General features: G+C 38.7%; 1 protein-coding gene across 2 annotated transcripts in view; it reads left to right on the plus strand.

Annotated features, from left to right (window-relative positions):
• spg11 (SPG11 vesicle trafficking associated, spatacsin) overlaps positions 1-13,574 on the plus strand; it is a 142,768-nt gene that overhangs the window by 50,442 nt on the left and 78,752 nt on the right. For both annotated transcript variants that reach the window (XM_072565333.1, XM_072565332.1), the window contains exons 14-16: positions 4,306-4,493; positions 5,145-5,355; positions 5,825-6,028. In XM_072565333.1, the coding sequence (XP_072421434.1) occupies positions 4,306-4,493; positions 5,145-5,355; positions 5,825-6,028 (603 nt within the window). The remainder of the gene's footprint in view (positions 1-4,305; positions 4,494-5,144; positions 5,356-5,824; positions 6,029-13,574) is intronic.

Genomic DNA, 13,574 nt, shown 5'->3' on the forward strand with positions numbered 1-13,574 from the left:
GGTTTTGGCCTTGACTCTTCGAGTGGAGTGTCACAGAAGTCGGCTTTCAGCTCATTGTGCTTGTTCCAGCATTTCAAAAGAACTGCTCTATTAATAGAAACTCATTGAGTATTTACAAATTGGATTTTCATTTCTGCAAGTTCATTGGCTTCTGTAGGTTGTTGTACGTTGGCCTGTGTACGTCTGTGACTTCAGGCTATTCAGGTAGTGCTGACTTATTTATTTTTAATAATTAAAAGTGGCTTTATAATTGCCTGCACTAGACTTCATGAAACTCTGTTCCTGATGATGCTGTTACAAGACGAGGTAAACAAGGGTTATGGAGATAAGGCAGGAACAGAATACTGATTGAGGATGATTGGCCATGATCATAATCAATGGTGGTGCAGGCTCGAAGGGCAGAATGGCCTACTCCTGCACCTATTGTCTAAACCCCTCTGCTAATTTAAACCTGACACACTGAGAAACTCATCTCATGTCGTAATCTGTTAATTTTTGAGAGGCAATGAACTATCCCAGAGGTCACTATTTAAAGTAATAATTAACAATTTTATTCTTTAAGTCCAACAGAAAATATTAAAATCAATAACTATTTACAACTCCTTTCTCTTAAACCTATCTTTTACCTCCCCACTCTACAATACTTGTCAAGTCTTAAAAACCCTGATTTATGGTTTACAAAGAAAAATTCGAATTTTAAAACCAGCCAGCTGTCAAATCTTCTCTTTGTATGTTCCTCCGTAGATTTTCCTGTCATCTTTTTTTCAGTATTCTCCTTCACAGGCCTTTCATATGAGGAGGTACCTTTTCAGAGAGCTATTTATCTTGCAGTCTATACTTGTTGGTTTTCTTGGCATTTCTCCCCCAACTATTCAAAAGGTCCTGTTTTATACCCCAAAACATCGATCATTTCATTAGTTTGATGTTGTCAAAATACTAAATTCAAATTTGATTGGATCTTGGTATCTGGGGGCATAATTTTAAACTGGCAGAACTTGAATTTGTTTTTGTGTCATGGCAACTCATCTGCACTATTGGTTTCATGGTCAAATGTTACATTTTAAATTCTTTCAGCACACTTTGTGCCGGACAGAAATTTGAGCTCCCTTAAAGGTACAGTACAAACCTACACCTTCACAAAAATATTCTATTTGCCAGACTGGCATTTCATTCCCTTAGGTAAAAACAATGACTGCAGATGCTGAAAATCAAATACTGGATTAGTGGTGCTGGAAGAGCACAGCAGTTCAGGCAGCATCCAACGAGCAGCGAAATCAACGTTTCGGGCAAAAGCCCTTCATCAGGAATAATTCCTGATTTATTCCTGATGAAGGGCTTTTGCCCGAAACGTTGATTTCGCTGCTCGTTGGATGCTGCCTGAACTGCTGTGCTCTTCCAGCACCACTAATCCAGTATTTCATTCCCTTGTTTGAGTGCCATAAAGTCTCTCACCTTCAAATTAGTGCATTTGCTTTCACTGCTTTGTTTTGTGGTCTTGCAAGTTTTCCTTCTTGGTCAGTTGTGACTTTTATGTAATTGGATGGATTCACACTTGGCATCATTTATGTAGTTTTGTTGTTTTAAAGTTCAGTTCTTTTAGTAGAGGTGCATCAGAAATGTTCAAAGTTTGTGCGAAGATTTGTAGACCGGGTGCTCGTTGTTGTGGTTCTGTTTGCCGAGCTTGGAATTTGTGTTGCAGATATTTTGTCCCCAGTCTAGGTGACATCCTCAGTGCTTGGGAGCCTCCTGTGAAGCGCTTCTGTGATCTTTCCTTTGGCATTTGTAGTGGTTTGAATCCGCTGCTTCCGGTTGTCAGTTCCAGCTGTCCGCTGCAGTGGTTGGTATATTGGGTCCAGGTCGATCTGCTTATTGATTGAATCTGTGGATGAGTGCCATGCCTCTAGGAATTCCCTGGCTGTTCTCTGTTTGGCTTGTCCTATAATAGTAGTGTGTCCCAGTCGAACTCATGTTGCTTGTCATCTGCGTGTGTGGCTACTAAGGATAGCTAGTCGTGTCGTTTCGTGGCTAGTTGGTGTTCATGGATGCGGATCGTTAGCTGTCTTCCTGATTGTCCTATGTAGTGTTTTGTGCAGTCCTTGCATGGAATTTTGTGCACTACATTGGTTTTGCTCATGCTGGGTATCGGGTCCTTCGTCCTGGTGAGTTGTTGTCTGAGAGTGGCTGTTGGTTTGTGTGCTGTTATGAGTCTGGCAGTAGTCTGGCTGTCAGTTCAGAAATGCTCTTGATGTATGGTAGTGTGGCTAGTCCTTTGGGTTGCGGCATGTCCTCGTTCTGTTGTCTTTCCCTTAGGCATCTGTTGATGAAATTGCGCAGGTATCCGTTTTTGGCGAAATGTTTTCAGGAAGCAAAGACATAATGACAATGCTGCTGGACTAATGATGACTAGAGCCAGGAAATAATCTGGGAACCTGGGTTCAAATCCCATCATAGCTGATTAATGATCTTGATGAACAATTGCCATAAATTCCCATCTGGTTCATCAACATGCTTAGGGCTCTCTTGTGGTGCGGTAGTAGTGTCCCTCCCACTGGACTGGGAGATATGGGTTCAAGGCCCACCTACGCAGGAAGTGTGTAGTGGCATCTCTTAAAGGGTTGTTTAGAAAAATAAGTTTTAAAAAAAAGTTAGTTTTTATTTAAACTTTATAAGCTCCACTTTGTTTCACCAATAATGCAGTAAATGTGAAGTATATAGTGAAGAATAGTGAAGCTATTCTCTCTAGGGAAGTAACCCGAATTAACTCCTTTCAGCCAAACTATTGAAGTGTTACAATTGGTGTACTCCTGAATTTGACGGAGTTAATATTTACTAACCTCAATGGCTATGTCTACATCTGTTGGATGAACTGGGCAAAGATGCCTAAAATGTTTAGATCAGCCAACTGACATATGGTCAAAATTGACAGTAATTTTAAAAAATGGGGTACTGCACAGCACCAAAACTTACACTAATTTGAGTCACAGATGTACAGCACGGAAACAGACCCTTCAGTCCATGCCAACCAGATATCCCACCTGCCAGCACACAGCCCATATCCCTCCAAACCCTCCTTATTCATATACCTATTGAGATGCCTTTAAAATGTTGCAATTGTACTAGCCTCCACCATTTCCTCTGGCAGCCCGTTCCACACATGCACCACCCTCTGCGTGGAAAAAGTTGTCTCTTGGGTCTCTCTTATATCTTTCCCCTCTCACCCTAAATCTATGCCCTTTAGTTCTGGATTCCCCCCACCCCAGGGAAAAGACCTTATCTATTTATCCTATCCATGCCCCTTATGATTTTATAAACCTCTATAAGGTCACCCCTCCACCTCCGCTCCAGGGAAAACAGCCCACCCTGTTCAACCTCTCCCAATAGCTCAAATCCTCTGACCCTGGCAACTTTATTGTAAATCTTTTCTGAACCCTTTCAAGTTTCATAACATCTTTCCAATAGGAAGGAGACCAGATTTGCACGCAATATTACCAAAAGTGACCTAACCAATATCCTGTACAGCTGCAACATGACCTCCCAACTCCTGTACTCAATGCACTGACCAATAAAGGAAAGCATACCAAATGCCACCTTCGCTATGCTATTTACCTGCAACTCAACTTTCAAGGAGCTATGAACCTGCATTCCAAGGTCTCTTTGTTCAGCAACACTCCCTAGAACCTTAAAATTAAGTGTTTAAGTCCTGCTAAGATTTGCTTTCCCAAAATGCAGCACCTTGCATTTATCTAAATTAAATTCCATCTGCCACTTCTCAGCCCATTGGCTCATCTGATCAAGATCCTTTTATACTCTGAGGTAACCTTCGCTGTCCACTACACCTCCAATTTTGGTGTCATCTGCAAACTTACTAACTATACTCTTATGCTCACATCCAAATCATTTATATAACTGACAAAAAGTAGTGGACCCAGCAATGATCCTTGTGTCATTCCACTGGTCACAGGCCTCCAATCTGAAAAACAACCCTCTACCACCACCCTCTGTCTTCTACCTTTCAACCAGTTCTGTATCCAAATAGCTTGTTTCCCCTGTATTCCATGAGGTCTGACATTGCTAACCAGTATACTAACATGTAAAGCATACTAACATTATGTACATAAGAAATCAAAATGCTGCTCTCTTAGAATTTTGGAGCAGGAAAGGAACTAAGGTATTTGTCTTGTGGAATTTTTTTGCTATCTTTCTAGCTTTAGCAATGACTAAGTAAATATTTTTTCAGCAACACATCTGTGATCAATTGTGAGCAGGTATTTTGTGAAAAATATTGATTTTTGTGGGCCTTTCCAGTGTTTTGCAGGCTGAAAATATTGATCCCAGTTTTGCAGCTGTCCTGGAACCTATTATAAACTCTGATGTTGGGAATACTGAACATGCAGAAAGAGATTCAAACTGTTGTGTAGTCATTTTGGATTGGGCCAAGTGGTGGGATAAGGTGGCAAAAGAGCAAATAAAGTTATGTAGAGAATTGGATGTGGGTAAGTATGGAATATATTTCGTACGTACATCAGTGGATACAGAGGGACCTCAATTATCTGGCATTCACTTAACTGAATTTCGGATTATCTGAACGGGATCGCAAGGTCCCGATGTGTGGCTAGCTGTTTTCTGGCATCGATTATCCGACATTCGATTAACCGAACAAAATACTCCTGCTCATGTCCTTCAGATAATCGAGGTTCCTCTGTATATGACAACACCTTGTTTGTTTGGTGCAAATTCAAAAAGCAGCCTTTGGATTAGTTTTGTAATGAGGTTTAGCTGCTTGTGTGGTGAGATTTGAGCAGTTCTAACTTTACCTTTGTTTCTTTTAATCCCATATTCCCTACTTCATTGTTAAGGTTTCAAAATTGTGCCTCAATAAAATCCCTTGTTAAGGATGAAGAACTTAACTGTTTTGGAGAAATTGCAATAATTTCAATTTTCTAATACTGAGTATCAGCCTTGTGTCTCTCTCTTCTGGACTGTCTCTCTATCCAAGGCTGAATTGTCGCATAAAATCATACGTTTTCATTTGGTTGCTTAGAATTTACGATGTATTTATCTTGTTCTGGGTGCCGTTATTTTTCTGTCGTTTTTAAAATTACTGTTTGTTACTTCCTTTATTAATTGCTGATCCTGTTACACAGATCTCCCCGCAGCAATTCAATTTTGTAGTCCTGAGGTATTGTGGACCAGCCTCACATCCAGGCATTGTTGGGCCAAAGTTCGTGACTGGATTGAAATGTTCCAAAGTAGCGAGAATTCTGCAAATTGGCCACCTCTGTCCCCTGATATTGTGAATCAGAGCACACATTGCAGTAACTACATGAGAAATGAGATATTGGACATATTGGCAAGGTAAATACCTCTGGGTTCATGAATATAAGTGCCAACATAGCATTAAAAGCCTAGTTTTTTTTTGAATACCCCCAGTTGAAGTAAAATCGATAATGTAGTGAACGAACTGCAAAGGCCTTTAATATTAGGAATGTAGAGACTGAGCCTTTCTTTCTACCATAATTCTGTTATGCCCAATGGCTATTGTTAATTGTAGAATAAATCACTGCTGTTGTCAATCTTTTCAAAATAGTTGCTGGTAAGTTGTTTAATTGACCTCACAACAGTCCATGGGCCCACGTTTTTAAAAAAAAAGTTGTTCAAGTTTACTTTTTTAAAGAAAATTTAGTTGTTATTCTCAAATTTTGAGGATTAAGTTGCCAAAGTGTACAGACTTTTTTTTATCTGTGGACGAGAAGTAGCGTGATTTGTAAATTTATCACTGCTACCTCTTGTCAGTTTGATTTTGTTTTTATATTTGTCTCGACAGAAAAGGAGTATTCATCCCTTCAGAGCTAGCCAACTTTCAACAGTTCCTGGTCAGACTAAGCTGCGCAGGGGGAGTGATGCAGAAATCTCACCCAGTTCCTGTTTACCAGTCTCCTGATGGGCTTGACTTCTACAGCTGTTTCATCCTCTTCTGCCTTGAGCATGAGCTACGCTATCTTTTGTATGTTTATCTGGATTATTACGGGTGAGTAGATTTCTGGAGATTGGTTTGGGGTGATAATTTATTCCAGCAGTGGTGGTGATGCGGCCAAGAATGGTCATGGCAGTGTAGCATGGACCAGAGGCATTAGGGTGGAGGAGCCCGGATCCAGGTCATGGCTGAGCTAAGGTGGGAGCTGTTCCAAACTTCATTGAGATAAGACTATAAGATGAACTTCACTGGTTTATCTTTCGGTCTTTATATTCTGTGTTTCGGTTTATTTTCTGTATTTTAAGCTGACGTCAGAGAATGGCGACACTAAACAACACTTTTCACAGTATTTGTAATAATTACACGTGACAGTAAATCAAATCAAAACTTGAATTTTATTCCTTTTTAAATGAGGACTAAAATTCGAGAGGAATAGTCTGATGAAGGATTGATTCTTGGCTTTCTCTATTCCATGTCTCAAAATTACAAATTTGTCAAAAATGTTGAATGATAATGGGGTTCAGCCACTGCTATTTAGGAAGAATTAAAGAATCTAATTTGTTAAGAATGAAATAGTCAGAAAGTGCTGGAAACACGTTCAGTATTTATGCAGCATCTGTAGGGAGAGGGATAGTATTAAAGATTTAGATCCGTGCTCGCATTCGTTTCTGATGAAGATGGATCTTTGACCTGAAATGTTAGCTGTGTTTTTCTCTCAACGGGTATGTGCCGTCCTGCATGGACCAAGTTTGAATCTTAGGCCGTACTTGTTGATCTCTGCTTGAGGTTTATATCTGTGTTAGAAATGCAGGACCCTATAGAAGGGTAAACCAGAAGTTATTTTTATCAACCTGGTTAAACATAACATGACATAAATTTGGGACAGGTAGGGCTTAACCCTGAGCCACAAGTTCCCCTGACAGGTCACCAGAATAGCTCCAGAACTGATTGAGAGCAGGTAATGCTCATTGGACTTCATTTTTTAGAGCAGTTTCTCGGCAGCGTCTTGTGGTGCAGTGATAATGTCCCTACCCCTAGACCAGGAGACCTGCATTCAAGTCCCACCTGCTCCAAAGCTGTGCCATAATATATCTGTGCAAGTTGATTAAAAATACTTTTATAGTCATTTCTAATGTTTAGACATTAATCCAAGACTCTGTGCTGCCTTGAGTGCATGAAAGATCCCATTGCGTTATTGTAAAGGAGAGCATAGAAGTTCTTGTGTCTGGCTGACATTGGTTCAGAGAATTTCTGCTAAAATACATTAGCTGTTGTGTCTGCTGCATTTCAATAGTCGCTGCATCACATGAGCTGTAAAACAGTTGGACAAGTCCTTCTGTTATGAAAGTGCAAGTGTTTCTTTCATTCTTGCAATCCTGGAAAGGATGCATACTTAACATTGTGATTTACTTTGAAGTATCTATTGCAAGACATTTGGAAATGGTTTGGAACACTTGGAGAAAGGATATTATGGTATAAAGCAATTGATTTTTTCATAATTGTGTTTGGAAATTAGATGAGGATAGGCTAAGCTGAACTGTAATGCTCTATATAGTTAAACAGCTAGCTGCTGGCCATGTTTGGGCTCAAGAAGTGTGACCACTTAGATGAGATAACAAAGGGAAATGGAATTATACTGCAACATAACCAACCATCATCTGAAGAGGAAGGGAATAGAGTTGGAGATTAAGAAATTGGTTATTGTTTAAAAATGCAGTTCTTCCATGAAGGTGTCTCTTTAAACAGTGAACATGTCTATGTGGCTAGGTGAGCGGATCCAGCAATTAACAATTTATTAACTAGATAATCAGACTAAATTATTTCCACTTATCATTGACAATCAATGTTTATGGAAAAGATATAAATGTTCTTTACTGCTTTACTCAGTGTGATTTGAAGAAGTGCGAAAGAATACAGACTAAAAATTCAAACAATGTGTTTTATAAGCCTGCCTTTACTGCAGCTTACACTTATGTCCTGGCCATGTTTTACAGAATGTAACCAAAAACAATCTTTCCTATAAACTTGTGAGATTGATTCTCTCCCCTGCTAATATACCAGTAGTGCATCCTTTTAATCTTCTGCCAGCTTCAGTGTGAATTATTTGGACTCTGAGGTCACAACTTCCAGGGTCAAGTTCTATGGGGTATCTATCCAGGAGCGGCTCTTTCCAGTTGCTGGAAGAGGCCATGGTAATAGCTATTGTTAAAGATAAAATGTGTCAGAGAAAATAAGTTTAAATATTGAAGTTCTGTAATGCCAAGCTTGTAATTTACAACTGCAGATTTTGGAAGGAAAGGAAGATCATTTTGTAAATGTCCCTTGCACAACCAACTGCAAAATGTAAACAAACTTCCTCAGGATCTACTAGGATTAGTGATCAGGAACACTGACTGGATATCGGGTAGCACAGTAAAGTTCTCCTACTTCTGTCCCATAGTGGCAAGCTGTGAATAACCCAAATTGTTAAAAAAAACCCTGCTGAAGTTGACTGCTTTCCCCTTGAGAGGCCCAATTACTTGTCAGCCTGGTATGATCCAATTCACAAGTGTCTGCACACTGCAAAGCAAGGTTTGATTTGTCTTTGTTTTCTTCAGGGTGGATCCAAAGCTGCCAGGAATCCCTAACTCAGTTTCTGTGGGAATCTAGTGCAGTGTTTGCTTCAAATTGATTTTTTTAAAAATTCCTGCAGTGCAGCATTAATGTAAGCAAATTTAACCACCACCTTTGCCTGTGTTACAAAAAAAACCGTGATAACAAATCAAAATATTTCATTGGCTGTGCAGTGCATTGTTAAATTTTGGAGGCTTTGCACCTCTTCTTTTATAAATGCAAGATTTTCTTTTAATTCGGATTCTGGGAGAATTTTATTCACAAGCTGGTTGCCAGCAATTTCAAATGCAAAATTCATCTCCTTTATCTCTAGGTTAATACCCACAAATAATTCTCAGTAGCTGGAATCAGGAGCCAGGTTTGTGAATACTGACAGCTGGCTCGTAAAGTGCTAGTCCATCCTGATCCAAATTAAAACAACACCAGTTTGAAGGCAGCTTCCTTATTATGTAGACTTTTAGCGCTATAAGTGGAATAATGGTTCTCATGCTGTAACTATTCTTTCAGATTACTCTTTTGAGCTGAACATTACTTAAATCCCCAAACCAGCTTAGAATTTGATTTAAAATGAGTTCTTGTAACTACCAGATGTTACAATAGCTGTTATGTTTTTACAATTGATGGGTGTCTCTGTTGGGATTTTCACTGAGACTTGAAGATCATGAATAGGACTGAGGCAGACTTTGTTCATGAGTTGAATTCATTACTGTCTCTTGTAGTTTTGCCTCTGCATTCTGTTCTCCCTCTCAATTCTTCAGATGGAGATTCAAGAATATCTTGAAATAGGAAATATCCCAATCCACCTCATGAGCTTTTTTTTTGAGGAATTGAAAATGAAGCATGATTAATTATTGGTGAACTGAGCCTATTTTGCTTTCTTTTTAAAAAGCACGTGTTCTTTTTAAATTGCTTGACTCATTGTGTATCTATTTATTGGTGATTCTATGAGGTTTTTCTCATGTTATTTGTATAACACAGGAGGAAGGGAATTAAACTAACTTAAAGATTCGGGTGCAGCTGAAATTTTATTGACTCATTATAATGAACCTATTTTCAGACTAGTGTCACTTTTCTTTGGTAGTTTTGGATAACTGCCTCTGTCATCAACGTTGCATTGTGCACAGTTTGCAAAAGTGACCTGCCGTGGTTTTTGCTTATCTTAAACAAATTAATCCCACCAAGCTATGATTTTAGAATTGTGATGTCTCATTCTGATGGTTGGTTAAGGGATATGCTTTCTGTTCCTCTCTTACCTCTGTGCAGGCAAAATAATGCTGTCATAAAACACTTGGGCGGTAATAGCATAAAAGTAAGTCCTCTGTACTTATTGGCAACCAATCTTTGGTGGAGCTACTTGGAGTAAAACATCATTTAAATGTCTACAATAATACTGTTCAAGTGTAGACCCCAGATGATCCAAAAACATCATTTTAGAGCTTTATAATTTTAATATTGTGTAATTAGTTTATCTGTTGTGGGTTTAGTTTGCTATTCCTTATTTCCTTTCCTCTAACCCTATAAACAACTGTAGCGGCTATGGCAGTAGTGAGCCAGGAATCCTGACGTCAGGAATTCAAATTGCAATGTGGCAAGTTTTGGGATTACTTCAATAAATCTGTCAAGATGACCCAAGAAGCAGTTAGGTTGTTACTGAAGTCTATCTGGTTTGCTAACATCCCTCAAGAAAGGCCAGTGTATTTTGTACAGAATGGTTGAACCACCTGGTCCAGCAAAGTTGCCTCTACTTGTTCCAATCCAACCCTCTTAGATGGCCGAGCAAGACGTTCAGCTGTCAGAGCAGCTAAGGATGGGTTAAAATGTAGCATTTCATGTTCTAAGAATAAAACATAAGTAATTCCTGACGAAGAATGAAGGTAGTAGACATTTCACTAACGACATTTAGTTTGGTCAGTAGCTCACCAAGAGTAGCTGGAATGGCACCTACTTCTGGCTTTTGACTATTGTCCCTGTTTAAAATGTCTAGAGGGATTCGAAGATTTCCATGAAGAATCCTCCCCCTCTGATACAGCATGTTAATATTTATCAGTTAGTACCTTGAAGTGATTATGCCAATAATTCAGACTCTTATTCTACTTCACTTCATAATGATTATAGTTGATCACACTGTTGAAAAGCTGGCTACTTTGGAAGACTTTTAAAAATGTTCTTTGCAATCTATTTCATGATAGCTTGGCAAATATCCAACATCACCTCAGAGAAGCTTATTTTTCTTAATTAATTTTAATTAACTCTGAAAGCCTTTCAAACAGAGAACTGCATCTGTATGACTGTGATGAGAGACATGTTTAATGAAAACAGGCTTCCAGAGGAAAAAAACATTAGTCAGAAAGAGACTGGTGTTTCTTTTGTGTATTGATAGTTATGTTGCTTGTTCTTCGTGTCATTTCCAGAAATCTGAAGCTGTATTTTCATGGTGCCATCAGGAGTCTGATGCGCAGACCTCCCACGCAACACTCAATGCTGTTTTGAGTTTTGAATTGTGAATTGCCAATAGAATGTGAGTGGAAAAGGCAGTCAGCAGCCATGTGGAGCTTGCCCTTGTCTTAGTTAGGAGACCAGGCAGATGCATGAACACTTAAACGCAAGGTAATGTGTGAGATCTGGCATAAGATCTCCCATGTGCCCTAAGTGCTTTTGCAGCATTTTTAAAAAAATCTACCACTTCCTGTTTTGAACAGAATAACTGTGCACTTATATAATGGACTGTTTGTTTAGGTTTGCCAAATTCACATGTGAAAGTCAAATTCTTGCCCTCACCTATCATTAACAAGTTCCTTGAGTAGCTTACTGAGCTGTTAATTGGCAATCAGTGGTTTCCCATGTTCCCTGTTCTCTCTTTCAAAATTTGCATGCTTCTCAGAGATGGCAGGATCCAGGCACTCCCTCTGGGAATGTGGTTTGTAAATCACACCAGTTCCCCTTGCAATGGCATTTAAAAATCTGGCCTCTGGTTTTCAAAAAAACTAAAATTTATTGAATTTATAATTTAGCAAAATGAAAGAATGGTGTGTACCTTTTTCAGTTTGGTCACAACAGCAGGATTATGACATTGTGATTATTGCAATGAATTATTTTCTTGACGAGCAAGTATTTTTAATCTTTGAATATTTGGAGGAGACAAATTATATATTTTTAGTTATTATTTGAATGAACTAAGTACTTGGAGAAAAAATTTACAGGGATTTGGGAATGTTCTGTCTGCAGTGAGTGTGCGCACAGGGAGATGCAACAAAGGGACAACCTTTGATGTCATATGGCACAACCAGGAAGTTTAAAGTTTCAGTGCACATGAAAGCGACTCAGAGGGATCCTTGGTTATGAATAATAAATAGGGGAATGGAATCCAGTGATAGCTCAGCAGGATGGGCTGAACGACCAGCTTTGGTGTCAATGCTTCTTCTTTCAATGGTTCTGATCCTTGTGGGCAAAACACGATAAAGTGAAATTTCCATCCCACATGGAAATAATCATGAAATACTTGACTAGAACTGATGGTCGTCTTTCAGATATTGATCTCCTTGCTGTTTGTTTGCATTCGAAGCATTGGTAGCTTTAGTTTTCATTTCTTCACATTGTGTTTGTTTGAGTAGTTGAGACATTTTAAAATATATTTCTCTACTATACCAACAGTAGTTGAAGTTGTCCTGATGAATAATTGCTTTAAACACATTTGTTGTAACATACTTCCCCCATGTGGATGACTTATGTAATGCATTTTAAATTGCACCATGTTGGATAGATAATACACCAATTTATAGTTTTCTCCCTTTCCTGCCTCTTTCTACTCTGACTGTCGATTGGGGCCAAGGAATACCTCCCTTCTGTTTACACTCTGTTATTGTGCATGTGGTACATCACCACATGCAGGTTTTAATCTAATTTACCATAAGTTGTTGACAGAATTACTGCAGTACCAGCTTTTAGGGAGAAATTGAGAGACCACAATAAAAAGAATGCTTTCATAGTTAAGCTTCCTGTTTCTGTGTATTTAAATCAATTAAAATAATGAATATTATGCCCAGTTCTGGGCAAGGTAATTTAAGTATTTCAAATCTTGAACAGAATGCAGGGAAGATTTGAGACAGAGGGACTTTAGTTTGACAGCATGGAGAAGCTGAGGGAAGAACAAAGAATTTTAAAGGGAGTCTTATTGGATTGTAAGAAATACTGTAAATAGGGAGGAACGGTTCCCAAAGGCAAGATGATCAGATACCAGAAATTTCAAATGCAAGATAATTTGGCAAAATATCTGTTGAGTGGGGTGAGAAATAAGATATTTTTGCAGAGTTTTGATGATCTTGTAACTGATAAGATGGAAGCAGATTCAATAGTAAATTCCAAAAGGAAATTGGATATATATTTGAAAATAAGGGATTTTCAGGATGATGGGGAAAGAGCCTGGATTGGGAATAACTGATAGCTCTTTTAAAAGCACAATAGACTGACAAGCCTCTTTCTATGCAGTATGATTTTATATAATTAAACTGACTTTCATTGATCAAAGTCTGTCTGTCTTTAAATACAGGTGTATAAGAAAGGGTTCTGTGCAGAGATTCCACTAGCAGCATGTTCCATTTCAGAAATGGTATACCCCAAACCTGCAAAAAATATTGTAACTCTTTTATCAATGTCTGTTGCCTTTGAAAACCTTGAAAACTCTTAAAGCACTGGAGCCACTTAAGCCAATACGAGACAAATTGACATGCAAAATTGTCTCTGAACAGTGGGGCATCAGACATAGCAGTTTCTGTGGTTACCTTAATATGTGAATTATATTATTCCCACTCAGATGTGTGGACTTGAATCTATTATGTGAAGATAGGAAGGATAGCCAATAAAATGAGACTGAGTGGAAAAGGAATTAAATAGATTTTTATTCACTGTCCCAAAATAGAAAGCTTTACTGCATGCTATAAATCTGGAGAAGAAATCAAATGGATATTCTTAAAGATGCATGTTTTGCACC

The sequence above is a fragment of the Chiloscyllium punctatum genome, chromosome 48 (assembly GCF_047496795.1).
Source record: "Chiloscyllium punctatum isolate Juve2018m chromosome 48, sChiPun1.3, whole genome shotgun sequence".
In the NCBI taxonomy this organism is placed as follows: domain Eukaryota; kingdom Metazoa; phylum Chordata; class Chondrichthyes; order Orectolobiformes; family Hemiscylliidae; genus Chiloscyllium; species Chiloscyllium punctatum.